General features: G+C 50.7%; 2 protein-coding genes across 2 annotated transcripts in view; both read left to right on the top strand.

Moving 5' to 3' along the window:
• Positions 1 to 12,616, top strand: part of LOC117876238 (integrin alpha-D-like) — a 79,192-nt gene that overhangs the window by 9,857 nt on the left and 56,719 nt on the right. The window contains 11 exon segments of the mRNA XM_034768188.1: positions 47 to 150; positions 426 to 490; positions 1,206 to 1,320; positions 1,850 to 1,980; positions 3,867 to 4,012; positions 4,455 to 4,608; positions 6,525 to 6,675; positions 8,777 to 8,925; positions 11,068 to 11,208; positions 11,506 to 11,712; positions 11,900 to 12,030. Of these exon segments, the coding sequence (XP_034624079.1) occupies positions 47 to 150; positions 426 to 490; positions 1,206 to 1,320; positions 1,850 to 1,980; positions 3,867 to 4,012; positions 4,455 to 4,608; positions 6,525 to 6,675; positions 8,777 to 8,925; positions 11,068 to 11,208; positions 11,506 to 11,712; positions 11,900 to 12,030 (1,494 nt within the window).
• Positions 1 to 12,616, top strand: part of LOC117876234 (integrin alpha-D-like) — a 116,145-nt gene that overhangs the window by 91,765 nt on the left and 11,764 nt on the right. The window lies entirely within an intron of this gene.

The raw sequence follows: 12,616 nt of genomic DNA, 5'->3' as shown, positions 1-12,616 counted from the left end.
GGCAGTGTGGGGTATCCCCTGAGCCCCTCATACTTTTTCCCCACAGGCTGATCGTCGGGGCCTCACTGCAGACAGGAAACGTGAATGAAACTGGCAAAGTCTACAAGTGCGACCCGGACTCCAGACGCTGCCAGGAGATCCCCATCCAGAGTAGGGGCACCCTGTATTGTGGGGGGCAGCAATAGGATTGGGGTGGGAGCCAGGACTCCTGGGTTCTGTCACCAGCTCTGAGAGGGAAGGGGGGTCTAGTGGCTTAAAGCGGGGGTGGGATGGGGCTGGGAGCCAGGACTCCTGGGTTCTATCCCCAGCTGGGGGGTGGGTCTAGTGGTTATAGCTGGGAGTCAGGAATTCTCGGTTATATCCTCCGCTCTGGGACAGGAATGGAGTTTATTCACTCAGCCTGGTTTGCATCTCTCCCCTCTCAGGGCCCCTTGATGCCATGTACATGTCCCTCAGTTTGTCTCTGGCTGCCCAAGGCTCCCAGTTCCTGGTAGGTACCACACCCAGCAGAAATGGGTTCTGGGATTGGGGTCTGACATTTTCTCCCTCATCATTCCAGGGGACAGCTCCCCCTCCCCCCAAAACCCCACTACTCATGGATGGTAGTAACTGGGTGGTGTCAGTGTGACTGGTGCAGAGGTGACAATTGGGTGACGTCCCCATGACTACATGATAACTGTGCAAGGGCTGTTGGTAACTCCTGTAAATGGAGGGGTGGTACAATGATGCAGTGGGGAATGGTGGTAGCCAGGTATCCTCATTTTGGCTGCAGTGATTGTGAGGTGATGTTGTGGGGGATGGAGACAACTGGCTGATGTTGCCATGGTGACAGAGACTGTGCTGAGGTAGCAGGAAGCGTTGTAACTGGGTTGCCGCCATGGCGACAGTGACTGTGCATGGACATAGCAGGGAGCATGGCAAGCGGGTGACATTGCCATGGCAACAGTGACTGGACACTGCTATAGCAGGGAGTGTGGTAAGCAGGTGATGCCCCCATGTGTCTCCCCTGTCATCTCTCTGAGTTAGGTGCTGGGACCTGGGGTCACGAGGTCCCGTGTGCCCCAAGAAGGCCCTGGCCCTCGCAGGGCCTTGCCCTGCCTATCCATGGGGTGCGGGGGAAGGTATCAGGCATCAGGCTCTCTTCCCCACCCTCAGTGCTCTGTTCAGAGGGGCACCTACTGACCCCGTGCCTTCTTGTGCCTCAGGTGTGCGGCCCCATGGTGCACCGGGCTTGTGGGGAGAACAAGTACGTCAGTCACTACTGCTTCCCTCTGCAGCAGAGCTTCTCGCAACTCCAGCGCATCCTGGACACCCAGCCAGGTGAGGGGTGACACAGTGGTGTGTATGGGGGGGGACTTACACCCTGGGTTCACGGGTGGGTACACAGACCATGGGGAGGTGGAGGGGAGATGGGTCTAGAGGGGTCCAGGGTTTGATAGGGGGTGGGATACCAGTCTAGGTGGGCTCATTGGTTTGATTCAGGATGTCATTAGGAGCTGGGAGTCAGGACTCCTTGTGTTCTGTCCCCTATTCTGTGAGGGGAGTGGGGTCTGTTGTGTTAGAGCAGGGGCTGCTGGGAGACAGGACTCGTGGGTCCTGTCCCCAGCTCTGGGAGGCGGGTGGGGTGTATTTTTTTCATCCCAGTGCATGTCATGCTCTACTCTCAGGACCTCTCCATGGCAGGGACGGGATGAAGTTACGACAGAGGGGCCGAGGGGTCTGATCGGGGTGGCCGGCAGGGGACAGGATATCAGGTTAGATGCGCCATAGGTCTGGTCTAGCTCTTTCTGATGGGTTGCCCATATTTGTGGAGTTGAGTCAGGACGTACTTCATTCCTGTCCCTCTCAGAGTGCCCCAAACATGTCACAGACATAGTGCTCCTCATCGACGGCTCGGGCAGCATCGCACCTGTGGGCTTTGGAAAGATGAAGACGTTTCTCTCTGAGATCATGAAGCATTTCGACAGCACTGACACGCAGGTAATGGGCAGAGGCTGAACCCTGACTATTTACTCTGCCTCTTGCAGTCAGTGCTGACCCCAATACTCCAGTGCAGCACTAGGGGGCGCTGTGCTGCAAGGGGAGCTGTGATGGATTGGGTCACAGAAACCCCCTTGGGACTGCCATCTGATGTGCTGAGACTACCTCTGAGCCCGTTTTCCTGTCCGCTTGGGACTCCAGAACCTTGCCTTGTTTGAGCCAGACATGCTAGCCTGCTACAAACACAGACCAAGATCTGAACCACGTCCCCTAAAAGCTGCAGGCTTACCTGAAAACAGCTTAAGTGTTCCTGTCTCCAACACTCAGGTACCCAGCTCCCAATGGGTCCAAACCCCGAATAAATCCATTTTACCTGTATAAAGCTTATACAGATGTAATAAGGGAGGGCCAGGGAGCAGTGGGAGAGGGGAAATATATAAGCCCAAGGCTAATTAAGGCATGGTTCCCTGTAAACTCGGGAGCATGGCTACAGGTTAATTGGAGGACCTGCAGTCAATTAAGGCCCTGTCAGGAACCTAATAAAACCCCCTGCTTCAGGCAGAAGGAGACAGGACTGGAGCGTGGAGGTGTGCTGTAAGACTCGAAAGATCAGAGAACCAAAGTAAGGGAGACCCTGCCCCAGCAGGGGAGGGAAACTCCCTTCCTCAGAGTTTAAGGACTGAAAGTACCCCACCCAAGGGGGAAGAGGGTAAGAACCCACAGGGGTTGAGAGGGGCTGCCTCTGCTTCCCTCCTTTACCACCATCCCAGGCCACTAGTGGGGGCCCTTAGTGCCCAAGAGCAGGGGCAAGAGGTGGTATCTTAGCCCCCTGTTAAGGAAAGCGCAGGACCCACCATACTAACATTGGCCATTTTGTCACACAGGGTAAACTCATAAATTGTTTGCCCTCTATAACACTGATAGAGAGAGATGCACAGTCGTTTGCTCCCCCAGGTATTAATACATACTCTGGGTTAATTAATAAGTAAAAAGTGATTTTATTAAGTACAAAAAGTAAGATTTAAGTGGTTCCAAGTAGTAACAGACAGAACAAAGTGAATTACCAAGCAAAATAAAATAAAACACGCAAGGCTAAGCCTAGTACAGTAAGAAAACTGAATACAGATACAACCTCACCCTCAGATGTTTCAATAAGCTTCTGTCACAGACTGGATACCTTCCTAGTTTGGGCACAATCCTTTCACCTGGTACAGCCCTGTTCCAGCTCAGGTGGTAGCTAGAAGATTTCTCCTGATTACAGCCCCTTTTGTTCTGTTCCACCCCCTTATATGGCTTTTGCACGAGGCGGGAATCCTTTGTCCCTCTCTGGGTTCCCACTCCTCTTTCTAAATGGAAAAGCACCAGGTTAAAGATGGATTTCAGTACCAGGTGACATAGTCACATATCCTGTGAGACCCCAAGCCTTCATTTCTCCCAGCCATCCACAGTCAGTTGCCCTGGTTGATGGGAGCCATCAAGATTCCAAACCACCATTAATGGCCCACACTTTACACAATTACAATAGGCCCTCAGAGTTATATTTTATATTTCTAGTTTCAGATACAAGAATGATAAATACATACAAATAGGATGCCACACTCAGTAGATTATAAGCTTTGTAATGATACCTTACAAGAGACCTTTTGCATGAAGCATATTCCAGTTACATTATGTTAACATTCCTTAGCATATTTTTATAAAATCATATAGAGTGCAGCATCGCAGGAGCAGTAAAGGATTTTGCATCCAAAACCAGGAAAAAATTCCTGCAGAGCCAACTACGTCCCGACCGCCTGCCCCAGTCTTTAATTGAGTCTGATTTCTGCTTTTCTAACCCTCCATCCCTTGGGTTGTTTTTCTCTCTTCTCCCCTTCCTCCCCTTGCAGTTCGCCCTCATGCAGTACTCCAATAAATTTAAATTGCACTTCGACTTCATGGAGTACAGGAAGAGTCGTGACCCTAATCACCTTCTCCAGGGGGTTGAGCAGCTTCATGGAACGACGTACACGGCCACAGCCATCCGGAAAGTGGTGTAGGTATTGCCCTGCTCCCCGTGCTGACTCCACAGAGAATGGACTGTAAGGATAGGTGAGCTAAGGGACAGGGACTCAGGACTCCTGTGTTCTATCCCCAGCTGTGAGAAGAAATTCGGAACTAGTGGTTAGAGCAGGGGACTGGGCATCACTCCTGGGCTCTGTGCCTGACCATGGGAGGGGAGTGAGCACTAGTAGGTTAGAGTGGGGAGGGAGATGTTGGGAGCCAGGACTCCAGGGGTCTATTGCCAGCTCTGAGCTTCTGAGCAAGTCACAGACCCTCAGTGTGCCTCGGTTTCCCTATTGGTAAAATGGAGGCAATAACAGTGACCTCCTTTGTAAAGGACTTTGAGATCGGCAATGCCAAAGCAGTGGACAAGTGCTAGGTGTTATTATGTATCAATAACCCTCCCATGCATTCCCCACCCACCCCTTTTCCAGGCGGGAGCTGTTCACCTCTGGGAGAGGCGCTCGGGATGAAGCCACCAAGGTTCTCATTGTGATCACAGATGGGGAGAAATACAATGACCCACTTTCTTATTCAGATGCCATACCTGAGGCTGAGAGAGCTGGGATCATCCGCTACACCATCGGGGTGAGTTGCGGCTGTGCGGAGAACTAGTACGGATCTGAGCCCTTGCCCAAGGACAGGGGATGGGGAGGGGGTTCCCATCACATAAGGGAGAAGAACTGACCCCCTGGGTTGTAACTGGGCCAACGTGTGACATTATAGGAAAGCTGGAGCTCCTCTGTGGTTCAGGTTGAGCGGTACTTTCTAGTAAAAGGTTGGGTTTTCTGACTGCCCTACAGTCCATGTGCTGACTCAGGTTGCCATGAATTTTGGTATTCCTCGTGGGGATGCAGGTTAGGATTAGTGGTCTGAATTTGGGATCATTTGAACAAGGGGTTTCTGAGATACAGCCCCCCCCCCAGTTAAACAGCAAAGTCACTCAGTTCTTATAAAGTCTTTTTTGCGCAGCCCCGGTGCTCAAACAGCTCTGATCCTCCCCAAACTGGTGTCAGTCACTTGACATTTATCTCCCTTAAACTGCTGAGCCAAAGAGATTGAAATGGGCATCAGCAGCAAGACAAAGGGCAAGTTTACACGACACACTTAAGTCGAATTAATTTACGTCGTCATACAGCCACCGCAGTAATTAAATCAGTTTTTCATGTCCACGTTGCTCTCCTGTCAGCGGTGTGCGTCCTCACTAGGGGACCTTGTACTGATTTAACTGTCAGTGTTGGGCACTGTGGGGCTGAAGCCCCAACGCCTGGGGGCAACAGCCAGAGTCTCAGGCTATGTAAGCCACACAGTGACTATATGGACACTGCATCAACCTAACGACATTGACCTAAAAGCAACGCCTCTTGTGGAACTGGAGTTATGAAGTCGGTGTAGTGGGCGAGTTATATGGGTGGGAAGTACATTTTAGTGTAGCCGCTTACAGAGTTAGATCAACGTAAGCTGCCTTTCGTCAACAAACTCGGGTTTAGAGTCATAGATTCCCAGGCAAGAAGGGCCCTTTGCAATCATCTAGTCTGAGCTCCCGTGTGGCACAGGCCAGGGAACTGCCCCAAATAATCCCTGTTGGAACCTGAGCAGATCTTTGAGAAAACCAGCCAGTCTTGAGTTAAAAATGTCCAGGGATGGAGAATCCACCACAGCCTGTGGTGAGCTGCTCCAATGGTTAATTCCCCTCACGGTTAAACCTGACACCTTCTTTCCAATCTGAATGGGTGTAAATTCTGCTTCCAGCCATTGGATCTTATTAGACCAGGGGTTGGCAACCTTTTAGAAGTGGTGTGCCGAGTCTTCATTTATTCACTCTAATTTAACGTTCCGCGTGCCAGTAATACATTTTTAACGTTTTTAGAAGGTCTTTCTATAAGTCTATAATATATAACTAAACTATTGTATGGAAAGTAAATAAGGTTTTTAAAATGTTTAAGAAGCTTCATTTAAAATTAAATTAAAATGCAGAGCCCCCTGGACTGGTGGCCAGGACCCGGGCAGTGTGAGTGCCACTGAAAATCAGCTCGCGTGCCGCCTTCGGCATGTGTGCCATAGGTTGCCGACCCCTGTATTAGACCTTTTGTCTGCTGCTTATGTTGGGCCCAGTGACCGGGAGGTGCCTGACTCCACCGCTGAACCGGTTGCACACAACCCACCCAGACTAGCACGGTGGTCCCAGCCCTTCACTCCTTGCCCTGATACATCCCCCAGAGACATTGCCCACACTCACCCCTCACTACACCCTGGAGATTGAGTCATGCAGGGCCCCAGAGTGCTGACAATCCCCATGGCAAGGAGACCCCTGTGCCCTGCTGCTGGTACAACCGACACAACTCGGTGGTGAAATGAGGCAGGCTCCAGCGGGGGCGCCCCCCCCCAAACACACTCACCGCAGCAACAGCAGGGCTCGGGGCAGGTGGCTGTTGGACCACGGCTCTTGGCTGTGACTGACTCCAATGCCCTGGTCCCCCTGTACCTCCCTCTACTCCATTAAGGTCGGCGAGGCCTTCTCCAGTGATACTGCCCAACAGGAGCTCCAGGAGATTGCCTCTAAGCCCAGCAACGAGCACGTCTTCCAGGTGGACAATTTTGACGCCCTCCAGGGCATCCAGAACCAGCTGCAGAAGAAGATCTGCACCTTCAAAGGTAACAGAGCCGGGGCAGGGACTACAGTGGTCCTGGGGCTTTAGAAATTGGTTTTCAAGGTTGAGATGGCCGGCATATTGGGTTGCATTAGTAGGAGCATTGCCAGCAGATGGGGGAAGTGATTATTCTCCTCTCTTTGACACTGATAAGGCCACATCTGGAGTATTGAATCCAGTTTTGGGCGTCCCATACAGAAAGGACGTGGGCAAATTGAAAAGAGTCCAATGGAGGTCAACAAAAATGATTAGGGGTCTGGGGCACATGACTTATGAGGAGAGGTTAAGGGAACTGGGCTTGTTTAGTCTGCAGAAGAGAAGAATGAGGGGGGATTTGATAGCTGCTTTCAACTACCTGAAGGGGGTTCCAAAGAGGATGGAGCTCGGCTGTTCTCAGTGGTGGCAGATGACAGAACAAGGAGCAATGGTCTCAAGTTGCAGTGGGGGAGGTCTAGATTGGATATTAGGAAACACTATTTCACTAGGAGGATGGTGAAGCACTGGAATGGGTTACCTAGGGAGATGGTGGAATCTCCATCCTTACAGGTTTTTTAGGTCAGGCTTGAGAAAGTCCTGGCTGGGATGATTTAGTTGGGGTTGGTCCTGCTTTGAGCAGGGGGTTGGACTAGATGACCTCCTGAGGTCTCTTCCCACCCTAATCTTATATGATTCTGTGGGACGGGGAGTTGCTGGGAAACCAAAGTTGGGAGTGGTGGGAGCCTATGACTAGTCTGGTGGGATATACCTATACGGGAGCAGTGGGAAGGTGAGTTTCATCAACATACCCAGAACCTCTGGGGACATGAATGATGCTTACCTCAGTAAGAACAAACCCAAAGATTTCCCCTTACCTATTTAAACAGCCCCTGCTCCTCACCCCAGAGGTGGCTGCATCTTAGTTCTGGGGAAGGGATCTCTGTGTAGCACTGTTTGTGACACCCTGACACCCTAATATTCACCACTGTCATGTAATTAGGATATGGTTTGTACAAAGTATGTCTTGTGAGGGATTATTCTAAAAGTCTTGATCTGCTGAATATTAATCTCATTGTATTGTATGTATTATCGTTCTATATGAAGTTATGAAGTTTGGCTATGTATGTGTTACTGAGACATGTGGTGAAGTTCACAACACCCACAAGAAGCCTTTCAGGTACAATGTTTAAATGGCCAAACAGTGTTAATGGCTTATAGAATAAATGCACATAAACACACGGATTACCCCAGGAAGTGGGTACAATACAAAACTTCTCAGAGATAGCACTACACAATGGGAACTGTTTGGCTCAGGTCACAGCAAAAGAGCTTTCCAGTGAGTTGGAAGAATATATAAAAAGGGGATCTCATGTGGGACCTCACTCTCCCTACAACAACACACCTGGAAATATCTGAGAGGCAAGGACTGAACTGTGGGAAGTGATGGTCCCAGGCTAGAGGGATTTTTAGCCTGAGTATGAAAACCTGGGAAAGCCAAGGCAACTTGTGCCTTAAGAATGTGCTGCCTGTTTATCACTCAGGGTGAGAATCTGCTAATTTGTATCCTACCTGTCTAGTGTGTTATGCTCAGTTTGCAGGTTTTATTTATTTATTAAGGTAATCTGCTTTATTTTGTTTGCTTTCCCTTATAATCACTTACAATTTACCTTTTGTAGTTAATAAAGTTATTTCTTGTTTATAGTAAGACCCAGTTTGTGCAATTCATACCTGGGGGTGCAAGAAGCAGTGCACATCTCTCTCCACATTGAGGGAGAGGGTGAATTTTTAGGATCTTGCACTGTGCAGATCTCTCTGGACAGTGTAAGACAGTATTATTTCGAGTTTATTTCCCCAAAGGGTGTGCACGTGAGTTCCGGGTGAGTCCTCTCACATAGAGCTGACTTCAGTCTGTGTCTGCCGCTGGGTGTGGCCCTACCTGTGCGTGTGTGCTGCATAACCGGAGAGCCTAATTCAGCAAAACAGGGAGAGGAAATCCAGGCTGGTGGAGCAGGAGAGGCTCAGTGAAACCCAGTACATCAGGTGGCATCCCAGACGGGGCGTTCCAACCCATCACACTGTTGTATGGCTGTTTCCCATGTCACCTCCCCATGTCTCTCTTTTCCTTTGAGGTTATTCATCTCAGGTCATCACAGCCAATGGGCAGAGCACCTATATGGTCGGGGCCCCTCTATGCCAAGACACCGGCAAAGTCCTCCTGTTCAGCCGAGATACCAAGGGTGGGGAATGGACACCCGGATCGGAGCTGTTGGGAGAGCAGGTATGGGGAGCGTTACAGGTAAAGAGGAGTGTGGGTGAGAGAGAGAGTGTGTGCTAGAGGAAGCCTGTAAGCTTTTTACATCATGTAATATTTGTGTTTGGCTTCACCTTCAGGAACAATTTGGTCAGAGAGCCTCAGGTAGGGGATAAACTTGACTGGTTTAGAGAACTGCACCCACTTCTGTTACCTTCACTTACAGTCTAGACAGAACTGATAAGGTGGATACCATCAGAGGCCTAAATCCACCAAGTGACTTAGTGTCATGGAGTCCCTGGGCGATGCTCTGGAACTGCTCCCTACAAAGCCAGTCAGGACTCTGATGAAGTCTCCTCTCTGTGAGCAGACTGTCTTCAGGGCAAGCAGCTCCCATGGCTTCCACCTTCCTGGGTTTGATGTTGGAGCATTCAGCATCCTCTGCCCCTCCATGTGCTTCCCACAGTGAGTCCACCTAGGCAGGGTCCTGGGGAAGCAAGAGGGTCCTGCACCCCCACTTCGCAGTCAGACATGACTCTCAGCCAGCTAGTAAAACAGAGGTTTATTAGATGACAGGAACATGGTCTAAAACAGAGCTTGTAGGTACAGAGAACAGGACCCCTCAGCCGGGTCCATTTTGGGGGGCAGTGAGCCAGACACCCACATCTGCACTTCACTCCTCGTCCCCAGCTAGCTCCAAACTGACTCACCCTCCAGCCCCTCTTCCTCTGCTTTGTCCCTTTCCGGGGCCAGGAGGTCACCTGATTCCTTTGTTTCCCAACACCTTTAGCTATCACCTTGCAGGGGGGAAGGGCCCAGGCCATTAATTGCCAGGAGACCGAGTCGGCCATTGATACACACCGGCCCTCTGCTCTGCAACAATTACACCCACTTATCCCACCACCTAGAGACTTAAGAAATGTATAGGGGAAACTGAGGCACCCCTACAGTATTCAGAGGAAACATTAAGAACAGTCCCACTTCGTCACACTTGGGCATTGTGATGCTGAAGAGAGGCACCTTCCTCTGCCAGTGATTGATGTATGAGGGCGGGGGAGAGAGAGAGACACAGGCACTCTTCACCTACCCCACATGTTGGGTCTCATCCAATAGGCATGCTCAGAGCTGCCAAGATATTCACAAACCAGATGGAGAAGACAAGAGATGTTTCCCTTATAGCCTGGGGGTTAGAGTCCTCAACTAGGACATGGGTGACCCCAGTTCAAATCCCGGCTTTGCCTGATTAGGAAGAAGGATTTAACCAGGTAGCTGCCATCTCTCAGGCTGTAGGGTGGTTGTGATTTGCACATGTTCTGTGGCCCAACTGATACTTAATTAGTCAATTAAAGTGGAACAATATTAAGAGGGGAGACTGAGGGAGCCCACATCAGAATATCCCACAGCTCAGGGGTTAGAGCACTGAACTGAGAAATAGCAGGTGCCTGTTCAGTTCCTTCTCCTCTGACCACACCGACCGGAGGAGGAGGAGTTAGATGGAGCAGCGCCTGTCTTCCCCCAGGCTGGGATGGATGGAAGGAGAAATGGGCACCGGGCAACCGCATGCTTAGAGTAAGACAGTAAAGGCACAAGCCCTGTACTTGAGACAGCAACAAAGGAGCTTCTGCTGCAAAAACTTAGGCACCAAGTCAGTTTAGGCACCTACAGGGGTCAGAGGCAGCCAGGCAGAGGTTTTGCAGCTCACAGAGGCAGTAAAGTCCAGGGGGTTAAGCACATAAATACCTTTGTGGATCTAGACTAGAGAGACTCAGGCAAGGAAATAACATTACTAGTGATATTAACAGTGTCTGTAAAAGATCACACTACACTAACAAAGTGAATTTCTCTAAGTCCAATTGCCTGTACATGCCACCTAAACAAAACCTATAACAGTGGCTCAGTCAGTGATGAACTTGACTTGTGATAGCCCAACCTCTTAAAAGAATTGCACCACAGTTAGCATTCAGCATCCCCGTCCCTCCAAGATGTAGCTGCCTGTCCATTCAAGAACGCTTACAGAGATAGCGCCACTGGCTGCACTGAAGGAGAGTGAGGCTAAGGATGGAATGGACATTGGGACTGAATCCATATCCCCAGAGGGTGAGAAGGGTCCCAGTGGAAGAAGAAGCAGGAGGTGACTAAATTGAGGGGTTTGCTTATCTGCCTCTCCAGATTGGTTTGTATTACGGGGGTACACTGTGCTCTGTGGACCTCGACAGAGATGGGAACACGGACCTGGTTCTAATCGGAGCCCCTTTGTACCGTACACCTCTGAATGGAGGACTGGTCTATATCTGTCAGATGAACTTGCCGGTAAGAAAGAGGAGTGCAGCCATGGGGAAGATGGGTGGCCGGGGGTTCTTGTTTGCCTGGACTGCTGTGATGTGACAATTAGTATTGCAGTAGGGGGCAAGGTGCTCCAGGAAGCAGGGTAGAGGCTCAGTAGGGGGCACTCTTCCCTTCCAGTTAGTTCTGACCCCAGGCCCCAGAGTCGGGAGGGGAGGACACACTGTGCTGCTGAGAGAGGGGAAGGAGCTTGGTAGGGATCACTCTCTGATGACAGCAAGTGCTGATCCTTTCCTCATGTGTCTTTTTGGATTGTGCCTGCAGGGGATGATGATGATCTGCAACAAGACCCTACATGGGCAGATGGGGGAAGTGTCTGGGCACTTCGGGGCCAGTATGTCTGAAATCGGGGACATCAGCGGGGACGGACAGACGGATGTGGCCATCGGGGCTCCCATGGAGAATGACAATAATGGGGCCTTGTACATCTTTCATGGGGAAAAGGGAGGCCTCAGTCCCCAGTACAGACAGGTGAGCCCAGCTCCTATGGGGAGGGGGCAGTACACAGCCCTGAAGGAACACCATGGGGCCTACCCCCCTGGTGCCCATTACACAGTATACTCACCCCTTTCCTAGCCCTTATCCTCTGGTGCCTCCTAGTGCTCATTATATAGTACACTCACCCCTTCTGTATCCCTTATTGCTCTCTGCCCTACAGCGCATCGAGGGGTCACGGTTTTCCAGCAGGCTGCACTACTTTGGCCAGGCTGTCAGTGGCGGGACAGATCTGACGGGGGATGGACTGCCGGACATCGTGGTGGGGGCACAGGGGCAGGTCCTGCTCCTGAGGTAAGTAACTTTGTGTCATTGCACTGCTCCACATGACAGTCTCAGGCCTTGTCTACACTACAGAGTGTTTTCACTACAAGTTATGCCGACGATCTAAAAGTACAATAATTTCATCGCTATTCCATGTCCACACTACGGTCCCTGTGTCAGCAGAGCGCATCCACACTTGGTGCTGTAGCATGGAGAGTGAGAGCAGTGCACTGTGGGTACCTACCTCAGTGTGCTACTCACCACATTCCACAGCTAGGTGGAGTGGGAAGGTGGAGTGGATCGCAGTGCATCATGGGTGTGGAATTAATGTCCCATGATGCAGTTCTTTCCGTCCCAGCATTCCCAGGGGCTTTCGACTGCATTCTGTGGCATTTTTCAATGTTTACTGTGCACCTGCCACCTCTGTCTGAAAAGATGGATCCTGCACTGATCTCTACTGTTGTGGTCGCTGTTACGAACACATTGTGGATGGTCATGCAGTATATCATGAGCTCCCAATCTGAACAGGAACCAGAGTTACCTGACCTGCTGTGTGCCGTGGAAAGAAACAACACCAGATTACTTTTGGCATTCATGGAGAAGCTGAACACAGTGG

The sequence above is a fragment of the Trachemys scripta genome, chromosome 4 (assembly GCF_013100865.1).
Source record: "Trachemys scripta elegans isolate TJP31775 chromosome 4, CAS_Tse_1.0, whole genome shotgun sequence".
Classification (NCBI taxonomy): Eukaryota; Metazoa; Chordata; order Testudines; family Emydidae; genus Trachemys; species Trachemys scripta.
The sequence above is the reverse complement of the archived record's forward strand: the minus strand, read 5'-3'. Positions and strand labels throughout refer to the sequence as shown.